Consider the following 26,693-nt stretch of genomic DNA (forward strand, 5'->3'; position numbering starts at 1 on the left):
ACAGAGTTCGTATATTTTAGGTCCAGTTCACAATTTACTCTTACAGTGCTTGCTGTTAAAATAAAAAGGCATTCATATTTTTAAGTCATCTAAAATTCCCATTTGAAACTCTGAAAGAGAAAATTAATCTGTCTTCTACAAATGAATGACACAGAAATGTTTAGGTGAAAATAATAAATATTATTGTCCCTTCATTAAAGAGGTAATATTAAATAACAATTTGATTGTTGTTTCTTCTTCTCTTGCAAGGCGAGTAGCTTGTATTGCTATGGAGAAGACTAAACAGGAGCAGCAGGCAAGCTGCACTTGGTTTGGAAAGAAAAAGAAGCAATACAAAGACAAATACTTAGCAAAGCACAATGCAGGTGAGAAAAATGAAATACACTATCATACTTACTTGACAGTGGTGCACTGTTCATAATTTTGCAGATAAATCTTTAATTTTACTAGTGACAATCAATGGAACCATTTAACTGAAATCTATGTTCTAAGTAATTAAAGCAATAAAAGAAAATTATGCACTTGAATGGATCTGACATAAGTTGAATATAAGAAAAGGAGTTTGTGTATCTGGAAGAAAATCTGCATCTTCCTAAAGGTGTTATGAAACCCAAGATTTTGTATAATGATATTTAAGAGTTTTACGCATTATTTCCATAACTATGAAATGTGTTGCAGTTAAATAAGTCTTTCTGTCTCTCAAGAGGCTATGATCTCACCCATGATGGGATCATGGCCGAATGAAAATAGGCTTTTTAAAATCCACCATTTGTTACTTGAATGTAGGGGGGCTTTTTAAGAGTTAATAGATTATTACAACTGAGTTACGAGTACTGCCTCTCTTGAAGCTTCATATTTATGACTGTGATACTCTACTGTTGTAGTAGAGAAGTTAGGTTTTGTTAGGTATGCAGTAGGCATATTCATGTGGAAATATTTGCTCTATGTGCCCATAGCTTAACTGCAGAATCTCCAATTCTGGAACCAGAAAAAATTAAATACACCATACAGTTTGCTGTATGCCTTTTTATACTTTTTATAGTTGCAGAATAAACATTTGCTGTGCATAACTTGAGGGATTTTACTTCTTAAAGAATTGAAATCACAATTATGAAAGGCAATATGAAAAATGTAGAATTGTGTGGATTCCATTCTCTTTCTGGAAAGGGAAAGGCAAAAGCAATATGAAGTGCTGAAGGGATTTGATTTGCTTTATATAAAAGATTCATCCTCTTTCTAGATTTGCAAGCCTTTATTCAAGACTGGACATTATAGAGTTTTTTCTATCAGGCCTACAGAAATTGTGTGATTCTCCTTTAAGAGTGTTACCATTTTTTCAGGGTTCAGTACTGAAGTACATTCTAGAGTTTAAGATACCACTGTAGCAATATAAATACAATGCTATCTCTTCCCTTTTTATTATATGCTATCATTAAAAAGACTTTTTCCTTTTTGTTCTGACTCACAATTCAACATATTATCATTCCAACATTAGTACAACGGAAGAAACATTGATTCCAAGAGAATTTTAGATATCAGTGAATTTTTAAGTTCTGTTTATGCATAAAATGTTTCTGAAAAACTGTTGATATAAAATGTCTGCTCTGTTATCTCTGCTTTTACTTGGTCTTCAGCTCTTAGCTTTGGTTAAAGTGATACTACAAAATGTCGAACAGATATTTTCCTGACTTGATCACAGTGTTAGGGGGCATTATGGCAAGGTGTATAGCTTTCTTGTACCTGCCCCTTGTTTTGTTATCTTTTCAGTAGACTAAAAAGAATGAGAAAGTTAGTGGCAACGCAAATTGGGAGTAGTGGCTGCTGTCATCTGCTTATTCACCAGCTAGCTATGGTAGTAAGCAAGCAAGCACCTGGCAGCAAAGGCAGGGAAGTAGGGGAAGTAGTGGGTCAAATTGCAGTGTGTCTCCCAACTTGGAATCAGCCCTGTTTCTTCACACCAATATATGATCATTAAGGTAAAGGTAAAGGTTTCCCCTGACGTTAAGTCCAGTCATGTCTGACTCTGGGGGTTGGTGCTCATCTCCATTTCTAAACCGAAGAGCTGCCGTTGCCCGTAGACACCTCCAAGGTCATGTGGCCGGCATGACTGCATGGAGCGCTGTTACCTTCCCACCGGAGCGGTACCTATTGATCTACTCACATTGGCATGTTTTCGAACTACTAGGTTGGCCGGAGCTGGAGCTAACAGCGGCTGCTCACGCCGCTGCCGGGGTTTGAACCTGGGACCTTTCGGTCTCCAGCTCAGTGCTTTAACGCACTTCACCACCGGGGCTCCTATGATCATTACTTTGCAGTTAATGATAAGGTGCCTCTTTTTTTCACTCTTTTAGCCAACTACCCTGAATCCTAAATCTAAGTTGACCTTTTCTTAGAAGTAGTGGACCCACCCAGTTTCCCTTGTTCCACCCTTTTCTCAGTCTTCAGTTTACCTCTGTCTTCTCCTTCACTACTAATATTTGTTTCCATTCATCCTTCCTTTGTCCCTTGTTCCTTATTGACCTGGAGCAGTTCAGCCAGTTGCAGAGAAATGTTTGCCTGTCTCTCTTTTTTGACATCAGGGCAGCTCAGCCACTTCATATGAGAGACTCCACTGGAAACAGTTTAACTCTAGTTCCATTGTTATGTAGAATGTATAGTTTAGAATTCTTGTTGTGTCCCTAAATTATGGCAGTCATCAGAGTTCATTAAAATCAAACTGAACTAGAAATATTTGAAATAGAAAATTTCATTTTGACTGTTGATTCTTTATCATAGTAATACCAACCAAGTGCTTGGAATCAAAAACATTAAGCTCTCTGGAGGTTGATTGAGCCCACATATATACAGTGCCTTGCAGAAGTATTCACATATACCCTTCCATGTTGTTGTAGTACAACATGAAATTGAAACAGATTTTCCTTTAGAATCATTTTGTATTTGATTCCTTTAATCTTGTCCTTAATCCAGATGAATTTCCCAATCCTTGCTGAGAAAATGCAGTCTTATGACTTGTTTCAGGCACCATGCTTAACCATGGTGATGTTGTTTTCAAACCAATATGCAGGTTTTCTTCTTTTCACTTCTTCATAAAGCCCAGCCTTGTGGACATCTGCACTGTTGTTGTCCAGCTCCTTCAGATTTGCTGTTCTTCTGTGGCTAATGCCCTTTTTATCTAGTCACTGACTTGTTGTGTTCATCCCTTTTAAAGAAACGCCGTGGTTGGTTCTTTCCATTTTTTGTATTAATGTGTTCTGGGGAATGTTTGGTATATTTTTTGATAATCCAACCCTGAATGATTCTTCTGCATGACATTATCACAAACTTATTTTACTAGTTCCTCAGTCTTCATGAAGTTGTTTGTTTAAATATGCTATCCAGCGAATCGTAGCTCTTTCCATTAACATCTATGAGATCATGTAGTTTGGAATTATTCATCATTCCCAAAGCAAAGGATATGAATTCTTTTTGACAGCCAGCCAGTTAATCTTTTGTGCTGCAATAAAAATATTTTGTACCTTTACAATGTTGACTATTTTGTATACGGTACATAAAACAATAGCAATACCATCTAAATCCATTTTATTTTAAGGTTGTAACATGACAAAAGTCAAAAGGGGGTGTATACTGCTGAAAGGCAGACTTCCAGAAGTGAGCAGTTTAACCATTTAAAGTTTGCTAGAACTTTGAGATCCTATAAAGATGTAGGTTAAAACCAAAATTTCACATTCAGTTCATAGGGACTCACACAGAGCCAACTACATTCGGAATATTGTTTGTAAAAATCTTGCAAACTTTTATAATTTGAATAATAGATATTATAGCCATTCTAATATAAGAAAACTACTGGAGTGAGCTAACTGTTTACATGGTGGAGCATTCTTGTCCCACATTCCTTATAGAAAACACACAAGGAGGATATTAGCACAATAGCACACTCCTGCTTAATGTTCCCTAGTCACTGGTCTTCACAGGTATACTATTTTTTGTACTGGAAATAACATATAGCCATCATTAGTAGCCTTTTATTGACTTTTCCTTCAAAAACTTGTCTGGTCCCATTTTAAACACATCCCTGTTTATGGCCATCATCTTTATTTGCAGTAGTGAATTCTATATCACTTCCTTTTATATCCTGAATTTCCCACAGTATGCCTTCAATAGGTATCCCTTTTTCTATCATTATGAAATTAACATATTAAAACTTAGTTGTACAGTAGAATCTCACTTATCCAACATAAACGGGCCAGCAGAATGTTGGATAAGCGAATATGTTGGATAATAAGGAGGCATTAAGGAAAAGCCTATTAAACATCAAATTAGGTTATGATTTTACAAATGAAGCACCAAAACATCATGTTAGACAACAAATTTGGCAGAAAAAGTAGTTCAATATGCAGTAATGCTATGTAGTAATTGCTGTATTTACGAATTTAGCACCAAAATATCACCACATATTGAAAACATTGACTACAAAAATGCGTTGGATAATCCAGAACGTTGGATAAGCGAGTGTTGGATAAGTGAGACTCTACTGTATTTATTTACCTTCTCTTTATCACACGTAATAATATACAACTTTTTATCATTTCCTCTTTTAATGCCATTTTCATTTCTAGAATTTGAGATATCACTGTGGCAACATAAATTTTTCTCCTTTTCTCTTTTGATTAGTTGCTCTATCTTTTAATTATATAACTTTGTTTCTTTGTAAATGTTTTTAACTTTTCAATATTCTTTTTGAGGCACAATGACAGAATTATACATAGCATTCAGAATGGGACCAAATCACAGATTTGTATGAACACATTGTTATACTGATAGTTTTATTTTTGTTCCTTTTCTAATAACCCCCAACATTGGGATCTGAATGTTTCTTTATGAATGGGATTTTACCATCAACTTGCCATTTTCACCAACTATTTAGGAGCAGGAAGAGAAAGCTATACAGTAATTTATCCTAGTCATCTATCTTAGAGGAGCCTCCGGTGGTCTAGGGGATAAAAGCCTCGTGACTTGAAGGTTGGGTTACTGACCTGAAAGCTGTCAGGTTCGAATCCCACCCGGGGAGAGTGCGGATGAGCTCCCTCTATCAGCTCCAGCTCCATGTGGGGACATGAGAGAAGCCTCCCACAAGGATGGTAAAACATCAAAACATCCGGGCGTCCCCTGGGCAACGTCCTTGCAGACGGCCAATTCTCTCACTCCAGAAGCAACTCCGGTTGCTCCTGACATGAAAAAAAAATCTATCTCAGAAGGGGACTGAAATGATAAAAATAACAAATATGAAGTATAATAATATTCATAATATTTTGTTTTTATATAACACAATAGAACAATAAAAAGAACAATACAATATTTAAAATGAAGAACTATTTAACCAACATAAACTTAACAGTATTTCAGTGGAAGACTCTGGGGCCATCTAGTCCAATCCCTTCTACTATGCAGGAAAAGCACAATCAAAGCACGCCCAACAGATGGCCACCCAGCCTTTGTAATAATAATAATAGGATCAACCCCAGGGGTCATCCAGTCCAACCCCTTTATCATGCAAGAAAAGCACAATCAAAGCACCCCATGAGCAGGGGGAGGGAAATAGGATTTTGAAAGCAAGGAAGGAAGGGGAGGGAAAAACACTTTTGGTGGAAAGGGAGGAAAGAGGAGGGAAAGCTTGGAGGGGGAGGGAAGAGTTATGCTTCGCAGAGCCCCAAGAGCTCCGCATAGCCCACTTTGAGAACTGCTGTCATAGACTAATGTTTGTTAAAATTTGACCATTGTTAGGTTAATAGCAGAGGATGTAGACATTGGTTTATGTTGTTGTTTTAAAAACTTGTTCCTACTTAGAATCTTCTGAAGAAACTAAACAGCTTAGCTTTGATTCTGATTTAGTGATACAGCCTGACTACTACATGTGTAGGTGATATGTACCCATAGGTACCTGAAACCATGGATAAGAGCAAACCTATTGTCTATACTTGGGCTGGAAGGATACCATATAATTACACTGGAGTATCTAGAGAGGCCCACAAACACTTCTGAGTAGGCAATTTTTTACAAATTAAGTAAAATTGTAGTTTTTCTTCGTGTACTCTGTGAATTCACACCAATGAAGAGACTGCGCCTGCGCGGGATCCAACAGAAACTCTTCCAAGCTAAAAGTTTGAAAATTGGCGGTAACCCCGCCCCTCTCCCCGGAGGGCATAAAAGGCGCCCTTCACGCTCACTCCCCAGTTCCTTTTTTTCCGCCGCAAAGCTCACATCAGACTCTTCGTTCCTTCCTATGTCGACTACGCACTTCAAGCAGTGCACTCAATGTGCCGCTAAAATTCCGGATTCCGACAGCCACGCCAAGTGTCTTTTCTGCCTTGGTGAAAGTCACGTCGTCGGTACCTGCCGGATCTGCCTAGCCTTTACAGCCCAGGCCCGAAGAAACAGGGCTGCGAGACTTCAAGAAGCTCTCTACGAGAAGTCTCTTGCTCCTGAGCCCTCTACCTCTGCTTCGGCCTCGATGGCGTCTAGGCCTCCTGCATCGGTGTCGTCCAGGGCCTCGAAGACTTCAAAGGGTAAATCCTCCAAACCACCCTGCACGGTCACTACAGCCACTGTATCGACCCGGTCGGGCAAGATGGGCCCTTCATCGACTTTGAGTTCCGTGGCCTCTGTCGTCTCCACTCGATCTCGTATGGCTTCGCCGCCATCTTCTTCCGTGATGAAGATTGCTTTCAAAAGGGCCCAAGAGGAATCCAGGCGGGCCCAATCCGACTCGGCAGCTGTGTGCCCGATTCCACCGACACCGGGAAAGTCCATAAGGGTCGCGTCGAAGCAACCTCCAGCCAAGAGGTGTATGACCCAACGGTCTTCCTCCTCTGCTTCTTCTAAAAAAGACATTCCCTCCTCCTGTGATGACTCATGGGCCATGTAGTCCCGTTCCTAACACTGTTGTGACAGATGAAGAGGAAAACTTCGGTTTCCCACCGTTTCAGCCAGAATTGGAGCTTTTTCAGCCAGAATTGGAGCCCTTGCACCTGCAGGAGACTTGCCTTCCAGAAGTCTGCCAAACAAGCCTTGAGCCGAAATCTCCCCCATTTTCTCGCCGCGATTATTATAAACAACAGAAAGGCGCTCAGGAGGCGTCTCGCAGGAGCGCTAGGATTGCTGCCAGGCATTCAGCTGATTAAGCCTGCTTCCCATGGGAAACTTTAGGGAGTCATGCATCTGGACACAGAGAATGGCTTTCGGTTCTGGTTCCCCAGAGAATTGTTCTTTGGCGGGAAAACGAGACCCTATTTAGGTGTTTTGCCCACGTAGGAATCTTGCGGAGTCAATTCGTCAGCTTCGGGAGTAGGTTGTGTGTGGACTACGCTACTCCCGCGTCCAAGCCCTTTGTTCCCGTTTCCAGCCTCGCCTTGCTTCCCAGGACCTTGTCTTGCTCCACGGACCTTGCCTTGCTTCCCGGACCTCGCCACGAATTTACCACGGATCCTGTTCTTGCTCCTCGTTTCTTGTTGCCTTGAAATAAGCCTAGTGTTCCAAGAATCAAGTTCTGCTTCCTAGCCTTGCTTAAGTTTCATGGACTAAAGGACCTTGTCATCTCCCCTCACTTTGCTTGGCAAAGTGAGTGATTCGGTTACTGGATTACAACTTTGGACCTTAATATTTCATATTGGACATTGTTTCTTTGGACTAATTTTGACCTTTCCTGAAAGGTCTACTTCTGGACTATTTTCTACACTTGCTTTTATTAACTTTATATATTTCTACAATAAAGATATTAGATAGATTCTGGCCTCTGTGTTTGGTTATTGGTGCTCTGCAGCCTGGGTCCTGACACCTCCTCAGTTGCTTACTCGAGAAGATCCTCCCCGATCCAACCGGCACAACGTCCTTGATCTCCTTCTCCTCCTGGCCGGTCTTCGGATGGGGGTGTCCAGGTCTCACCTGACCGCTCGACACAGACAGTAATTAAAGCTCCCCAGCCAGTTCCCCCGTGCCCTCAGGCTCGGCAAGAACTTTTTCCTTCGGCCCAGACACCCGAAAGGGGAAGGCAGATGACCTGCCTCGCTCGAGCCGTTCAGGCCTCTGCCTCTAAGGACAATTGCCCACAGCCCGCTACTACTCTTGAGGCGATACCTCATCAGGACACTGTGCTTGTTTCTCCTCCCCGGTCCCCTCAAGGAGCCGAGGAGGATGACCTCGACGTTGAACACCCTGAATTGATCCTTTCGGCGTCTGTCGTCTCCCTTGGTCTCGATCTGTCCCCACCTCATGATGCTTACGAGGTCGACCCACCTTCTCCGATGGATAATATCCGGGCTTTCTCCGACCAAATGGTCAGAATGGCAGACGCTTTGGGGATGGAGATTAAACAAACCTTGAAGGCTGTCACCGACCCTGTTTTCAAAAGGGTCCAGGCTCAGGCCCCGCCAGCCACGCTGTTGCCATTTCTTCCTTACCTCCTGGATGTCATCCAGGCCTCATGGAAGACCCCATCTTCGATACCTCCAACCTCTAAAAAGATAGAGGCCTGGTACCGTACAGATGACGAAGTCTTGGAGTAGCTCAAACACCACCCCGACCCCAACTCCATGGTGGTTATAGCCTCGCAATCCTCTGGCCGGCAGTCTAATTCTCCAGCCGACAGGGAGGGTAAGAGATTTGATGCAGTAGGTCGGAAGCTCTACTCCGGTGCACTCCTCTTGTGCCGAATGGCTAACTATGGAGCCTGTATGGGCGCGTACCAACAGATCCTCTGGGAAAAGGCCCGACCCTTTTTCTCTAAACTCTCTGACGAAGACCGCTCATTCTTTCGACCCTCCAACAGGAGGTGGACTCTCTTGCTCACCATCAAATTCAGATGGCAAAACACACCGGCGATACCGCCGGAAAGATGATTGCTCACGCGGTCGCGATTAGGCGCCACGCCTGGCTAAGATCCTCGGGCCTCTTTTCCTCTTTTCGACACGTGATCGAGGACCTTCCTTTTGACACCCTCGGACTTTTCAACTCGGGGACTGATGATAAATTGAAATACAACCATGATTTCAAAATTCTTGCATCTAAGTGTGGGACCGACCAGCCTCACACTCAACGGACCCGATGGTTCCCCCAAAGGTACTGTCGCTTTCCTCAACCTTTTCGCCATCAAACCCTTCGGCGATCGTCCAGCTCGAGCCAGCACAGCCATCAACAACAGCCTCGCCGTCAGCATCAAGCCCCCAAAAATAGGGGCAGAGCAGCAGCCACAGCACCACAACCTCAACGACGGGCCTGACGCTCACTCTCTCGGGGCCGTTTCTATCTTTGATACTGTTGCCACCGCCATGCCTTTGGTGAACCTCGACCGAAACCTCCCCTTTGCCACTTTCGAGATCATCTAGCTCCTTTCTACCACGAGTGGGAGCCTATCATCTCAGGTGCCTGGGTTCTCCGAATTGTCCGGGACGGCTATGCCTTGGAATTCGAAAGCTTGCCTCCCACAGGCCACATCCTTTCTACCGACCCTTCGCCGGAGATCTGCACCGAGGTCGACTGCCTCTTGGCCAAAGGCGTAATCCAGCCTTCTCCTTCCGAGCAGGACCTTCGAGGTTTCTTCTCATTGGATTGCTCTGACCATTGAACTGGCCTATCAGCTGGCTAAAGCCCCCCCCCATCGATCCGCCCTAGATCGACGAGGGGTCTCTCTACCTCTACTGCCTTCCTAAGGGGCATCCCTCTTGACTCCATCTGCCGAGCGGCTATCTGGTCTGCCCCGTCTACCTTTGTTTCCCATTACAGGATGGACTCAAAAAACCTCAGAGACTCGGCCTTCGCCAGGTCAATCCTTTCCTCCTGCCTTTCTTAACATTTCTTGTCCTACTCAAAGCCAGTTTTGCTGCCTTCTTACTATGTTTGAATGTGTTTTTCAGACACCCTTTTATTGATATGTTTGGTTGTTCCTCAGCACAATGCTTGTGTACTATGACCTGCCATTGCCTTCCTCAACGGTAAGGGTTTCTTTTCCTTCTTGCAGCTTGCTGGTTGCTGCTAGAATTGCACTTCTCCTCTCTCGGCTCCGTGCTCTGCCTCGTCGCAGACACCTCCCAGTGCCTTTGTCCGGGAACACTGCTGTTCTTAAATGTGTATTTTCTCTATGAATATTGCATGCTTATTACTACGTGATACTGTTATTTGTATACGTTCTTGATCCCGACTCTTCTGGGATCTGTGTTGCACTAATGTGTGGTTACAACTTCTTCTGCCACTGCACTTACCTGTTTGTTTTTGCACTTTGGGCATGAATAAAAGTGTTATTTCGGACACTAAACTCGTTGTCGGGTTTGCTATGTTCCACCTACCTATACCTTAGCTTGCTAATCTCCATTGGTGTGCATTCACAGAGTACACGAAGAAAAAGGACAGGTTGCTTACCTGTAACCATGTTTCTTTGAGTGTACTCTGTGAATTCACACAATCCCGCCCTTCCTTCCCCATGTGCAAACCTCTCCCTTTCTCGTCGCCTTTACGGCGCAGGAACTGGGGAGTGAGCGCAAAGGGCGCCTTTTATGCCCTCCAGGGAGAGGGGCGGGTTACTGCCAATTTTCAAACTTTTAGCTTGGAAGAGTTTCCGTTGGAGCCCGCGCAGGCGCAGTCTCTCCATTGGTGTGAATTCACAGAGTACACTCGAAGAAACACGGTTACAGGTAAGCAACCTGTCCATATCAAATCAGTGAAAAGAAGGATTGTATTGTAATATAAATACAACCAATGAAATCAGTGGAGAATGACCTATTATTCTATTGGCTTTAATGGATTTGCGGTAAGCATGATTTCAATTAGCTTTAAACCCATTTTGAATGGATTCTTCCAAGAAAACATATTTGGGGTTATTTTAAAAATAAAAAATGGTTGTAAATTATTATAACTAGAAGGCCACAATAATAATAATTAATTAATTAAACTTTATTTATATCTCCCAGATGGGACTCAGGGCGGTTTCCAATCATAAAAACAACACATACATTACATAGCAACATAATAACACATTATTAAGCAAAGTAAAACAATACAATTATATAGCAATAAATAACACTTACACGACCTGATCAAGGGGACGGGAACCATAAGCCCAATATATTAAAATGTATCATTTTAGTCTAGATAAATCTTGTGCAATATATTCAAGCCCAGAAATCGGCGGTATTCCAATGTAATTACTCAAAAATCTGCCGACACCACCAGGTCTTCAGTTCCTTACGGAAATTGGATAATGTAGGGGATTGCCTGATCTCTTTTGGCAGTGCATTCCAGAGCCGGGACTAAATGGAGCACCATCAATTTCAGTGGGGATTTTTGGGCATGTACCTAACTTTCCCAGTACAATCAATTAGACTTAATAGTGCTTTCCTTGAATTTCCATCATACCTCCATTTATACTAGTTTAGGAGTAGGGATTGATCACGCATAATACTATATGGGCTCATGAAGAATAGATAATCTGACAATTGGAGTCAACAATGCATAAGTGCTGAAATTTGAGGAAAACAGTAAAAAAAACTTTAAAATTTGTTAAAATCTGAATACTTCATCCTTGTGCCATTTTCTTGCCTATCTGTAGTGCTCAGGGCAGCTCGGTGGTCTTCTTTGTTGACCGATGATCCTCTGTCAATTTGGAAGCTGTCTTGTTTATAGCAGGAACTCTGTCGCAGGGTGGAGGGTGGACCTCAGCAACAAATTTGAGTTCCTTATGGTCTGGTACCACAACTGATCTTGACAGATCTTAAGTTTGTGTTTCTTCCTGAACAGTTACCACTTGTCATGTATAGTCTGGTTACTACTCTTAAACCCTCCTTCCTTTAAGTCCCTCATTACCCTATTGTTCCACCCCCTTCCTTTAGTGCTCCACCCTTGCGCATGTATATAGTTCTCTCCCAACATTGAGAAAAGAAGAGAAAGGGGATGCAGTGATGGGCCACTATTAAAAATCAGTTTGTTTAAAATCCTTGCTGTACATGTTCCCAGGTAGGCCAAATAAAAAGCACATACATCATAAGAAAAATAAGAACTGTATTCAAATTATTAATATTATTATTATTATTTGAAATATTTGCAGTGGAGAATGGATTATCAAGATTTCTCACTTCCTCTCATGTTTTATACATATCCAAATTATTGCAGAAATCATAGCCTTAAGAAAAAGGAAATCCAACCAAATATACTACTAATTTATACTTCTACAGGATATTACTTTTCCATTATATTTTATACTATGATGTACATTATAGACATATTGCATTATATATATATATATATATATATATATATATATATATATATATAAAATTACATTTTCAAACTTGTCAAATATTGTATTGGTTCTTCTTTGAACACCATACTAGAGGCATAAATATGCTTCCTTTAATATAAGTAATAACAATTTATAGAACAGCAGCTATTTTTAATTAAAACATGCTTATCATTTAATGTAATTTATTTGCCTTGTGTTTAGAATATTGCATGGTGAAGTTTATTTTGTGCATATACTTTTTATTTTACTAATATATTATGAGCCATATTTCAATGACCCCTGTACATTTTTCATGCTGTCTTAATCCCAATGGCCTCTGTGCATGTAAGTAACCTGTCAAGTGACAATGCCTCTTTATTTGCTTCTTACTGTTTTCTTTCAATGATTCCTTTTCTTTATTAGCTAGAAGTGTAGAGGTGTTTAAAAGTTCAGTCTGTAAATGTGTCCTTGTAGCCCTCTGAATTTGTGTACAAAATCATTCTTTCATTTATGTCTGAAAGCATGAAATTATTAGCAATCACAATTATGTGATTATAAGGATCTTTATTATGATTATTTTATACTTTCGGGGTGGTTTTATTAAAGTTTGTTTACATTTAGTATTTCTATAAAGCATATGAAAAGTGCTACAAAACTCAAGTTTTATTGTGGTTTAGCATGGAGAATATGGGGATAACACCTGTGGGGGGATTTCAGAAGAAAAATATGTTAACGTTTTATAGAAATAAGTAGCTGAGCTAGGCTAGGCATTTGTTTATTGTAGGAAAATTATTTAATTTCAATTAATTGATACAACAAAGACATGTTCTTAGCAAAATGCAATATAGTAATCCTTAAATTGTTAAACCAACATTTAGGGATAACTATGAAGAAATATCTAGGGATACAGATATTAAAATTCTTTTGCAAAATTTCAAGAATCTTTCAAAAAATATTTTTGAAACCCAAATGTTCCTTTGCTGTAGTAACTGTTCATATTCATCTATTAAGATATATATACCAGTATGTATCCCCATGTTCACTCTCAGTCAACAAAATGGTTGTATGATTTATTGGTTCTTATGCAAAATGCATTTTCTAACATCCTGGAATATAGTACCAGAAAATATGCTGGATCAAACATAGTCATGATTACTGTTGCAAGCCACAGAAAAGGTTCAGTTTAAAGAATTGTTTCTTCTCTATTACATCACCTAAATTAGATTATTTAAAATGCCCTTATACTTGTTCTACATCTTTCATATAATAATTGCATTATACTTTATTTATTATAACACCAGAAGAATGTCATTATTAGGCACAAGGGAGGATAATGATTTTACTATATACAGTATTTCACCAATTCTGAGATGCACATTTTTCCCATTTTAGGGGCTCCAACAGGCTGTGTCTTACAATTGATGGTAGCTTATATTCATGGGTTTTTGGGACCCCTAAGACAGGGGAAAGCATGTGCTTACCTTGGAGGGAGGAAGAGGAAAGGCCTCAATCCCAAACAACTCTGAAACAGGTTGTGGGTTTTCATGGGAAGGCAGGTTATTATTTTGGCACCTTTGGGAACTGCTAGGGCATTGAGTTCATCTCCAAGGAGAGGAGGAAGAAGGAAGAAGGACCCAAGAACTCTGAGGTCCTTTTTCGAGGGATGGGAACTGCAATGGCCTCGGGGTGGTGGTGAAGGAAGAAGATGGTTCCTATCTAGTGGCCTTTTCCTCACTAGCTGGCTCTCCCCCGTGCTCTGCTTCTCACATCCCACCACAAATGAGTCTCTGTCCCAACTCTTTTTTCACTGGAAAGCAACTTGGTGGGCAGAGGTGGAGTAAAATCCTGACCTGGTTTCTGTGCATGAACGGACTGGACTCGGAGATGGTTTCTCACCTCCCCTGACACCCATCCCTCTCCCAGTCCTGTGCATGAATGTTTGTGTGGAGGGAGGGAGGTGACTCTACCAGCCTCCACCATTTTGTTGTCAACATCAGTCAAGAAAATTATTTTTTTTCCAAAAATTGACACATCAAAAAGGGGTGAGTGCCTTGCATTCAGTGGCTCCCTAGATTCGGTGAAATACAGTATATATCATTGTATCATGGCAATTAGGAATGGATTCAAATAACAGTAGTCATGAATATAAGGACCTAAATCCAATAGCTAGAATCAACACACCAACCAGTGGGATTTAAATATGTTTTGGACTAACATTCAGCAATTGTTTTTTCAGTGAAACTACTTTAGTTAGAACTAACATTAAATGTAGGCCAAGGACCGCTAAGAAAATATTTATCAGGATCATATTTTATTAATGTATTGCAGTTATGGTGATTCCTTTATAGAGTACAATGAAGTCATTTTCTTTGTTCAAATCTTTACCCACTGTCGACCTTTTAAAAAGCATGTCAATATAAAGTTAGCACTTCTGTGTAAAGAGAACTCTACTTACAATTTGTATGATAATTATAGCTGATGAGTTACTAAAACAACAAAACTAAAATTTGTAATGTATTTCCATAGTATTGATACAAAATATCCAAATTGTTGCTCTTCATGTAAGTAGATATTCTCATGTTTGTATTCATCTGTCACTGTCTACAAACTTTATTACTCAGTTTTAGGAATTCCAGAACTTCCAGAAGCTCTAATTTTGTATAATGTGCATGGTCTCAGCCATAGATTTTTTAAGCATGTACTTTGACATAAATTCTTATGAAGCATTCTTATTTTGGTAAATATTTAAAAGAAAATGCTATATTAACTTATCACCCAGCTAGAGACTTTTAATACAGATAAAATAGGTTGGATCCAGTTTTAGTTATACCATGTGCAAACCCACTCTTCCTAATGAGAATTAAAATTCAAACACATAGCCATGTGAGTCTGGATCAGCATGCAAAGGGATATTGTGGCATCCTAAAAAGGAAATGACATAAGAACATTATATACAAGCTTTTGTAGACTGAATACTTGGCAGATGCATTGATCAGATGTACCTTTCTTTGTCTCAAAAATGCTACAGTATCCCTTTTCAATAAGACTTAATTAAACCATCTTTACCTTTATTCCCAGAATATTTAAGTCAATAGGTATAACAAAGTCTGGCTCCAACCTAATATTCCTATTGCTATAATTTACATTTTCTAAAAGTAGTCAATTCAGTGTAATATTTTTCTCTTATTTGGGCTTTTGTTTTCTGTTACAGTGTTTGACCAATTAGATCTTGTCACATATGAAGAAGTAGTAAAATTACCAGCCTTCAAAAGGAAAACACTAGTCTTACTAGGTAATTTGAGAATAACTTCAGTTTTATAATAATAAATTGGATATGTTGATATTTATGTGGTGATGCTATATATCTTTTTCATGCAGGAGCACATGGTGTTGGGAGAAGACATATAAAAAATACACTAATCACAAAACATCCAGACAGATTTGCATATCCTATTCCACGTAAGTAACAGCTTTGTAAAGCAGAGTTGCAAAATCCGCTATTTCTTCTGTTGTGCTCAGTCTATTACCACACAAAGCTTGACATTTAACAATAGCTAAGTAAGTTCAGTCATGCCATTAGCAATGATGGCCAATGCCTTTTCCAATGACAGTTCTAAAAAGCGTAATTACTTGTTCCATCCACATAGTCTCTTCCTCCTCCACTCCTTGCATCTTTTTTGCAACTATGTTATTTCCACATCCAGCCATTTAATAAGTGACCCTACAAGACGCAGACCTGCTCTGAGGCATTTTGCTACCAGAGCTGAAGTTTCCTTTCCCCAGTTGGAACTTAGCTCACCACCAAATGCAGGATAATATCTACTACCAACCCTGAAACAGCAGACTAGTTCTTCCTTCAGTTCTGTCCTCCAACAGAAGAAAGCAACCAGACAAATTAGGAAAAATAGGTGCAATGTTACCACTTACATAAACACATACAGTCCTCAAGCATCAATTGACATAGATGGTCTCAATATTGTTTTGTGTGTGTGTGTGTGTGTGTAAAATTTTATTGTGGTATATGAGAAAAAACAACAATCTTGTGAGGAAAAAATAAGGCTACATGCTGCAGTAACTTGCTGAAATCCATAATTTCATCATAGCAGTTGGCTGGAGCCCCCGGTGGCGCTGTGGGTTAAACTCTTGTGCCAACAGGATTGCTGACTTGAAGGTTGAGTTGCTGACCTGAAGGTTGCCGGTTTGAATCCAACCCAGGGAGAGCATGGATGAGCTTTCTCTATCAGCTCCAGCTCTCCATGCGGGGTCATGAGAGAAGCCTCCCACAAGGATGGTAAAAACATCAAAAAACCTGGGCATCCCCAGGGCAATGTCCTTGCAGATGACCAGTTCTCTCACACCAGAATTGTAGTTTCTCAAACACGAAAAAAATTAAATAGGATTCCCAATGAATCCCATAACAATTCTGAAATCAATTACTGTTCATTTTTGTAAAGATAAACAGATTTACTGATGAATGACTTTGACATCATAACATTTAGGTTTTATGAGTGGAAAAAAATCCACTATAATGGTCCTTGCCTTTTAATTGCAGACACAACAAGACCACCAAAGAAAGATGAAGAGAATGGAAAGAATTATTACTTTGTCTCACATGACCAAATGATGCAGGACATTTCCAACAATGAATATTTGGAATACGGTAGCCATGAAGATGCAATGTATGGGACAAAACTGGAAACAATACGGAAAATCCATGAACAGGGACTAATTGCAATACTTGATGTAGAGCCTCAGGTATGCAGAATAAAAGTGCTTATTTACTACAGACAAAAATGTATTTTGCACTATTTTATGAAATTTAAATTAATATATTTCATACAAGATAACAAAAGAATTGAACTCAAATGAGAGTCTTCTCTTGTTGTCTTCAGCTGCGGTCTTAATTTCAGACCTTACACTTTGCTTTTTGAGGTATCAAAATTGTTGTATATTAATATAACTGTAACTTGGAGTGGTCCCTGCACTTGTGGAAGAAATTCAAGATTATATCTATATCCCATTATTTGTCAATGTTATAAGGAAGGAAATCTGGAATGTTTTACTTTCTTGAAATACTGACAAATAATGGAAAAATACATATTGTACAGATGGCTTTATTATAGTTAGATGTAAAGAGCAAACAACTCCTTTATTTTACAAATACAAGAAAAAGAGCAAAGAGACCTGATTAGAGTGTGCAATCAGCATAATCCTGATTGATCAATCAGAAAAATAGATTGCCCGCTAAATATAAATTTACTTAACTATTCGTAAAACAACCTCTTGTATATTAATAGGATTGGCTCAGATACACGACTCTTGGGTACAGCAGTGCTACTCAAAGTGTGATCCCTTAACTGGTGCCAGTCCCTGAGCTATTGGTTGCTGGTCAATAGCAAATTTCCAGGAAGAAAAGAAACCATTGTGATTGATGGGCCCAAACTTAGTGTCAGCCCCTAGCACACTGGGAAAAAGTAATTGTCATTCTCTCATATCAGATTTCCCAAGAAGCACTCTTATAGAGTATACAATGCATTGTGGAGCGAGTACTTAATCAGTCTGGGCAACTTCAGTGTTAATCTTATCTAGAGTAGACTGAGCACAGTCCAAGCAAGGTTAAACACTTTGTCCCATTTATTGATGGGGTCATTTAACAACATACTCACTTAGCTCAAGTTTTTATTTCATTTTATTTATTTATTTTATTTTAAATAAATAAATAAATAAAACTTAGCTCATGTGAAATCATTTTAAAATGCTGTTTGGATTGTACTCATTTTAAAACAAAGAAAATAAATTTAGAGTACATGCTTTACTATATATTCGATGATGGTGATGTTTATTTATACCCCACCTTTTTGCTCCACAAGAAGACTCAAAGTGGCAGTATGTCAGGATTTCTATGTCCCATAGACTTCACCCTTCCGTATGAACCCTATTGTATTATATGAGGAACAAAATATGCTATACCTTTCATTTCCCTTTCTCTCAATTTCTCAATTAGCCCAAACTGTGAGTATACTAATACATACATGTTTCTATTCAAATCAAAAAGTCACTGTTCATCAACATGATTCTGGAAGCAAGGATTCCCTCTTTTGTGATAGTTTGGAGAAGTCATGCAAATGTCACACTTTGACATTCATTAAGGTCTTCTGAAGAAGAACCTTTTTCTATAAATATCCACATCCAAGCTGGCAGTTCTTCTACTTCTATACTCCACATGATGTTATACAGTCAGCCCTCCACATCGCTGGGGCAAGGAATACAGGCCCCCTGTGACAATGGAATTACAACTGTACTTTGAATTTAAGATTTGATGTTGTGTTGAAGAATATAGTGAAATGCCTACTGAAAAGCAGCTAGCATGTAAAATGAACATTATTCTTAACTACATTCAAAAAGTTATTTATCAAAATAGACCAAGAATATGAGAAAGGTGGGGTGGAATTAGGTCTAAGCCTGAATAGGAGTGGAAGGGCTTTTAGCAGTAGGCATGTTTGCCCCTATTAAAAGCAGGCCATTCACTGCCCTGAATCCCTTCGGGGAGATAGAACGGTATATAAACAAAGTTTATTTATTTTCACTAGAGTTTTTTCCTTCACTATGACTGCAAATGGTACATCAAAATAGCATGAGGTTATATCACTGTTTTTGAGGTAAGCAGACCAACATATTATGTTTAATAGACATGATGCCACTGACTCACCAACAAGGACAATTCCTTCCCCACATTAGGTTAGAATGGTAGTTAACTTGAGTGATATAGTGACACATAGTCCAATCTGATTGACTATATAGTACTGTGTCATCATTACATTAGGAACCCCCGGTGGCGCAATGGGTTAAAACCTTGTGCCGGTAGGACCAACAGGTCGGCGGTTCAAATCCAGGGAGAGCAGGTGAACTCCCTCTATCAGCTCCAGCTCCCTATGCGGGTACATGAGAGAAGCCTCCCACAAAGATGGTAAAGCATCAAATATCCGGGTGCCCTCTGGGCAATGTCCTTGCAGATTCTCTCACACCAGAAGTGACTTACAGTTTGTCAAGTTTTTTTTTTACATGCAAAAAAAAATCATTACATTCCCTAAACTATCATTGAAATCAGTTACAGACACCAAAAAAAACTCTTTTTAAAATTTCTAAAAAGCTGTAGTAGTAGAAGAAATAAGCTGTCAAAAACAACAAAAGACAGAAAATATTTTTTTCATCTCCAAATCTTAATAGGTAAAAGTGTGAGGTAACTGTTATATAAACTTCTCATATATCCAGAACATATTTTGGTGTTTTCGTGTAAAGGTATGAACCGAATTACACCTTATCTTCCAGGCAGGAGGGGGCTGGACCAGTCATTGTTCAGCAGCTCGCTCTCCACTGCCTCAGAACTCCTTTGGTTGAATGGGCTGCCTGGTGTCTGAGATGTGTTGGGGAGGGCATATACAGTGGTGCTTGACTGTAAATGTTAATCCAACTTACAACATTGAAAATACTGAACACAATGTCATATATAAAATTTAAGGTTTTTGCAAGATTGAAACCTGAACAAACATACAACTTGCTTTCCAAATGGATTCAGAATCATATATGTTATTATTCACGCCATGCCTCTTCTCCTAAAATATTATTTACCTAGGCCCTGAAGGTCCTGAGAACTGCAGAATTTGCTCCTTTTGTTGTTTTTATCGCTGCACCTACAATTACCCCAGGCATTAATGAGGTAAGGGATGTTACAATGAAATCTCATTTGTAGAAATTTTGCCAGCCACAGGTACAGACTTCAATCCTATTTGACAGAATAGATGGATATTATCTCATGATAGATATTAGTGGGGGGGAAATCAAAAGAATCCCTTTTCAGTATTTCTTCTTCCTAATGAAGTTTTAAAACCTGTCCATTCATTCATCTTTCTTTCTAAAACATCATTTATATGTGTAATTTTCCTTTCTCTTTACCTTCTTTGTCATGCTTTGTTTTAAATCCTAACTTTAAATAATAATTTCTTAGGACTTGTCTGTACCAACTAACTTTTGGACAATATTTATTTATTTATTTATTTATTATTCAGACTTATATGCCGCCACTCCCCTAGGGCTCGGGGCGGCTTACAAGAACAGGCTAAAATCAACAGTTTAAAAACATCTTAAAAACATCTTTAAAAACATCTTATAAACATCCTAAACGCACATTTTAAAACATCAATAACAGAACTCAAAAGCCTGCCGAAACAGGTGTGTCTACACCTGTGTCTACAACATGTCTACACTGAACATACATTAGACGCTGATGAAGGATGCTCTTATTCAATTTCCTTTCATGGTTGTCACTGAACATATTTAATTTACATGAAAGTTCTTCTACAGAAGTGTAGTAATAGTCTCCTGATTTCACTTGGAGAAAATGTGATCTTACTTATCTCAATCATTCTAATCCTGTTCCATCAATCAAGAGTGTTTCTTGTTTCTAAAGTGAATCTTGAGATTTAAAATTATTAATTGCTGGGAATTAAAAAATTTAAAATTCTGCACACATCAAAAGTTCTCCCTAATTTTTATTGTTTTGCTTTTTAGATGTGTCTAATAGTATTTGTGTGAATATCTAGGTGTTTCTGTATGAGAAGCATAACACATTGCTATATATCTACAGAACCAGTTCTATTCTTTAAAAAAAAACCTGCAGTTTAGAAATTCAAAAAAATTAGGAGATACACGGAATATCAAATATCAGATGTTAATAGCACCAAAATAAAACGACTTCCCATAGCATTTCCTTTTTCTGACAGCAGAGGGCCATGTCACAGCAATAGAAACAGCTGTTGAAGTAACAATGTAATTATGTTAGTTTGAATGTTTATTCCATAATATTTGAAATTAATTCACTAGCATAAACACCAGTAATATAGATTGATTAATTAAGGGTGTTACTGTTAATTAACATATTGTTAATGTGTTTGTATTATTCAATTGTTGCCTGGGATTTCCGTATAGCTGGTAACTTGCAGGTTGAGAAGACTGTCCCAGAATATGGGATCATGCAACCTCTTCAATTAATCTCTCTCTCTCTATCTCTCTCTTATATCTTCTCCACCAATACATACACATCATTCACTCTATAAATGCATTGCTAAATGTACATAAGGAGTAATTTATTACAGTTAGACAGCATTGGTGTGTTGTCTATTTTATTATATTGTATTCTTACAATATGCAATAGATGCATTCCCCCTCCTGCCCCTCGGGACTTACTTTCAAATAAGTGTGTACAGAGGTGCAGGCCAGGGAGACTTAGGACAGTGTAACAGAAAAACCAGCTATTTGGGTAGATTAATTTTAAGCTATAGACCCTTAAACTTCAGATCCTCATTACATCACATGAGAGCAACCCGACCAATATTGCTCATATCCAAACTACTCTATCTAAACGGTTTTGCTGTTTTTCTAAAAGCATGTCACTGAAGCTATTTCCTAATTCTAATTAGGTAAAATCACATCCTGAAAACATAAGAAAATTAGTACCAACACAAGGAGATATGCATTGAAATAAAATAATTGTTAGAAGAGTTGCTGTTGCAGACATATCCTACATGACTGGCCTTTTTTTTCTCTTGAATTATCATCTTTGCTTTGCTTCTCATTTTCTTGCACTTGTACTGATTTTATCTAGCTGCCAAAATGGTGCAGAAAGTTACCTGTAAGTACCAGCTAGGTAAAAATAATATTTAGTTTTTACTCAATTGTTTAAATGTAGATATCCATGTGTCATTATTTTTATCCCTATCCCTGTGGCTTTTTCTACTTCGTGTGTAGGTGTTTTGTACTGTTTTATTTCTTAAGTCAGAAGATCTTATCATGGCTCTCCTGCATCACATACAGCATGGAATAATATATTAAGGATGGGATGCTGTCTAATTTTTCTCATTCGTCAGATTACGTCATACGTGTTCTAGCCAACACATACTTTTTCAAAATCCCTGGTTTGGGGCAAAAGGCTGCTGCTTTTTAGCTCACTCCTGGTATTCGTCTACACTGAAAGGAATCATTTTGAATGTTTGGATAGTTTTGTTATCTTTTTTGGGACAGGTGAACCTTGCCATTATCCTGCCAAGTGGGAAGAAGTAGGAACATTCTTGCTAGGACCTGAGAGGAAAGAGCCACATTTCCTGTCACTCTGAGATGATGAGAGTGAATTATTCATATACTTAAAGAGATAGATATCCTGTGCACTTTTCAAGTAAACTGAGCAGGACACAACCTATTTAAAAAGAGCTACTTAAAATAAACTTGAGTTTTGGACCTCAGTTCTGGACACCTTGAGGTGCCTGAGGTGTCCAGAACTGAGGTCCAAAACATCTGAAGAACCAATGTTTGTGTGCCATAATTCTAGAGGCAGCTCCGAATATTTTAAAAAAAAACATTCAGAGGGAGGTACAAAATAGAAATAGCAAATAATTCCCTAGTGCCACAATAGCACCGGTGGCAGATGTCAACTGTATGGTTGACACTCTTGTAATCTTTAGTGCAGTAATGTAGTATTCCAATTTCCATAGAATGGGTTGAGCAAGAAGATTTGTGATCATGATAGCCATCTACTGTATGCTACTTTTAATGAAGTTTTAAGGCATGCTGTAGACTATATTTCAGTGGAAAGAACTGGCAAAACCACCTCTGAGTATTCCTTCCCCCAGAAAGCCCTATGAAATCTGTGGGGATGCATAAGTCCACAGATGACTGGAAGGTGCTCATTCATATGCATGATTGAACTGGCTTTGCATAACTTTCAGTGTGACATGCCAAATCAACAAGGACATTTGTAAATAGTTAAAAGTTTCTGAATCAGAGAATTGTTGGAACAAAAATATCTGTTAATGTTTGAGGTTACAGAGTGTAAAGGCTTCTGGGTCAAGAGGGAAATGACAGGTGTTACAGTTGTAGCAGAGATGCTGTGTTTCCCTACAGCCAAAATGATAAGACATTTCTTGTTACGTTAGTGCAATATTGCTAAAACATTAATGGACATGGAAAGAAAAGTGTCTAGACTGAGCATGATAAGTAGGCATCAATTTCACTGTTTATTGCCTTTGTGGCACTAAGAAGGTAATCATGCAGAAATGCTTCCAAATGCTGCTAGGTTATTATCATAATTTTACCAGGCATTTGAATGTAACAACTGTATCTCAATATTTTTCTGGTTGGTTTTCCCCTCTTGACAATGTGCATGTGCCAAGGGTGTATTGTTCATTAAATTTTCTCAGTACTAATCTTTTATGAGTCTTTGAATATTAACTCATATGGAAATGTTAAAATGGCAAAGCCAATGAAAAGGGACATTATCTCTATTGATAAGCTGGTACCAAAAGTCCCATGCTGCTAGACTTGTCTCATCTAGTCTATGTGTTTTTCTATATAGTCTGCTATGTAGCCTTCCTATTTGAAAAAGCAAACAGTGTTGCCTGTGGAATAAATCAACATTCTTTAATTTCTGAAAGTATGTACATTGAAAAAAGAGACTTTCCAGCCATAGCCTTGTAACTCATAAAACTCTTTAAAATGCAAACTATAATGAGAATGAAATAATACAACTTTCTCTCCTCCTTTTTCCCTAATTGCTATGCAGGATGAGTCTCTCCAACGCTTGCAAAAGGAATCTGAAATCTTGCAGAGAACATATGCACACTACTTTGATCTTACAATTATCAACAATGAGATTGATGAAACAATCAGGCATCTGGAGGAAGCCATTGAGCTTGTTTGTACAGCATCGCAATGGGTTCCTGTCTCCTGGGTGTATTAATCCTGTCACACAAAGGATTTTCTCTTTACCGAGAACCACCACGTACATGGACAACCTCTTTGTTATTGACCTTGTGTCAACAGGTCTTGGCCCCTAGAGACTACCTAGATGTAGTGTGACCTAAATTTATAATTATCGTCATGTCCTTATAGATAGGAGGAGAAAAATGCTAATTTAAAGAGACAGTATCTTTTTTAATCAGTTCTCCTACACTTTATTAAAATGTATCTTTAAATATATGTATTATTCAATCCTTTGGAATGTTATATTTTTGGAAATCATAGCTTTTAATTTCAAAGGCCCCTAAAACTGCACAAAATAGATGCTGCTTTCTATAATCTATTTTAATAATAATATGATCTGTTACTTAACTTGGGGGTGGAACACTACATTCTTTTTAGAGTCTGATTTTGTGAATTGGAATACCTTGCTTTCCTTTATTTATTTGAAATTATTAGCCCACTCATGATCAGATCAATTCTTACATTTTAATGGCCTTCCTTTGCATTTTTTAATTATTTTTAGAATAGCATTTTGAAGTACTTTCATGTAATATTCGGATAATGTGATACTGTCTCTTTGAAGAACTCTGTAAAACTTATAGAGATTTGAAGTTGGGTCTTGACTCTTAATGCATGTGGACAGTCGCAAGCGTTCATGCTGTTGGTGTATCTGTGTTGAAAAAACTGTAATCTACAGCAAAGTACATTCCGTTCATGGGGGGAAAGTACCCAAGGGAATAAAATAAAAAATACTATGACTAAGTTGTAAAACCTATGCACATCCCTTGCATTTTGGGCAACTTTATAAACAAGAATCCTAATTTTTATTAATAATCATGTAGTGAAATGTGTTTGTAATTTTGTCTCAATTTAATTTGTTGTAAAGGTGGGAGGGGAAAAATACTGGTTTCACCATTTCAGATCTGTGTTGTCTGAGAGTATTAACGTTTTAATTACGTTTAAACAAAGAAATGCTGATTTTTAATATGTATGTAATTGTTTTGAAAATGCACACATTTTAAGAGAAAATACTGTGCAATGAAGAAACCAGTTTAGGCATTGCGATAAAACTAACAATTCCAAAAGACTCATCAGCCCTGTAAATTCCTTTCAACAGTAAATGACTCTACAGTCTGACCAATTTTTTATTTTAAATATACTTCCTTTTATGTGTTCAATTAAATGCCTTGGGTCATTCATTTCATCACAGGATCTCTCAAGTGCTTCTAAAGCTAACTGTCCTCTTTGAAGATGTTTGCGGAAACCGTTCTCACCACCTTTGCATTCATTGGCATGTCTGCATTGATTTCAGAACTTCAAGACTTGTGGCCCCCTTAGTAATTAAGGGTTGCTTCATGCATTTGTCATTTTAGCATGTGCCTATATTTTACATTCTAAAAACATATATCCCAAAACTGCACATAATATGCTACACTGGTACGAACTCTCAATTGGTCACAGCTCCTGACAGTGAATATTCTGATAGAGAAACACATGTTATCAATAATGTGTGAAGCAGTCCTAAATTTTATATGTGGGGCTTTAATAAGCAAATTTTATCATGTATTCATCTCAGGGCTATTACAGTTTTTGGACTTCTCTGGCTGGTCTCTCAACAAGAGTGATACCTGTTCACTCTCACAGAAGAGGGATACAGGGAATTATCCATCCCAGTTTAAGATACCTTTGTGAACCTCATCATCATTTCTCATTAGTATTGCTGTACCTTGGACTGATTGTTTTACTTTTTATTATTTAATATGGATTTTTTAATTTTATTATTAAATTCCAATATGTTTTTGAACAATGTTATCTTCCACATTCAAATACAGAATTATTATTCATGTGCAGATAGTTTCAACTCTTTAAAGAACTATCCAGAATTCAAGGTTTACATACTATTCTAAAAGATTGAAGATTGTAAGAAAATATTCAAAATGTTCATCCACTTTGGTTCCTCTCATTGCCATGTCAACATGCTACCAGTTTTCTGAGTTGGTTATAGTTATGTCTCATAAAAATAATGCTAACTTTTTTACATTCAAAATGTATTTTGGTTACAAAAGAAGTCAAAGGCAGCCCATTCTTTTGAAATGTGGTTCTCTGCATACTTATAGGTAAGTATTTATCTACAAAAATATTAAGCATCTAACTCTGTCTTGGTGTATACTGCGACATGTTTGTATTCCTTTATACATTTTGAAATGACTGTTCACTGTAAACTAGTTCTGGATTTCTGAATCTGACATAACAAAACTAAGTAATTGTTTCTTCTTTGCCTTTGATTAAGTGTAACACTAACAAATTGTTCTGTCTGTGCACATAGAATCCCTGGAATAATTACATATTTGGTGACACTGTCCTGGCAGAACATTTAAAGCAAGCTACAATGGTTTCTTTCTTGTCAAGATAATTCATTTAAAAGGAACTATTCTGACTTAGTGCTCTAGAAATGTGATGTCCGAATTCCTCTAAGTTGTTTCCTATCTCCTTTTGCACCTTAACATGTACAATATCTATTTATGTTTAAGTCAAATTCATGTATGTGTATAAGTTAAGGGCAGGTTTGGGGACAAAAATTATGGATTTTGATATCCATGCATAGGTTGAGGGTCACCCTGTAGAAAAGGGAAAAAACCAG

General features: G+C 38.3%; 1 protein-coding gene across 13 annotated transcripts in view; it reads left to right on the forward strand.

The window, feature by feature from the left end:
- cask (calcium/calmodulin dependent serine protein kinase) overlaps positions 1–25,859 on the forward strand; it is a 191,522-nt gene extending 165,663 nt beyond the window's left edge. For 8 of the 13 annotated variants that reach the window (XM_008107419.3, XM_008107422.3, XM_008107415.3 and 5 more), the window contains 6 exons: positions 250–365; positions 15,474–15,554; positions 15,641–15,721; positions 16,815–17,017; positions 19,896–19,979; positions 23,874–25,859. In XM_008107419.3, the coding sequence (XP_008105626.1) occupies positions 250–365; positions 15,474–15,554; positions 15,641–15,721; positions 16,815–17,017; positions 19,896–19,979; positions 23,874–24,050 (742 nt within the window). In that variant the 3' untranslated portion in view covers positions 24,051–25,859. The remainder of the gene's footprint in view (positions 1–249; positions 366–15,473; positions 15,555–15,640; positions 15,722–16,814; positions 17,018–19,895; positions 19,980–23,873) is intronic. The other 5 variants (XM_008107423.3, XM_008107416.3, XM_008107420.3 and 2 more) reach the window with 1 other exon arrangement.
- Positions 25,860–26,693: the final 834 nt, after the last annotated feature.

The sequence above is a fragment of the Anolis carolinensis genome, chromosome 3 (genome assembly GCF_035594765.1).
Source record: "Anolis carolinensis isolate JA03-04 chromosome 3, rAnoCar3.1.pri, whole genome shotgun sequence".
Taxonomy (NCBI): Eukaryota; Metazoa; Chordata; class Lepidosauria; order Squamata; family Dactyloidae; genus Anolis; species Anolis carolinensis.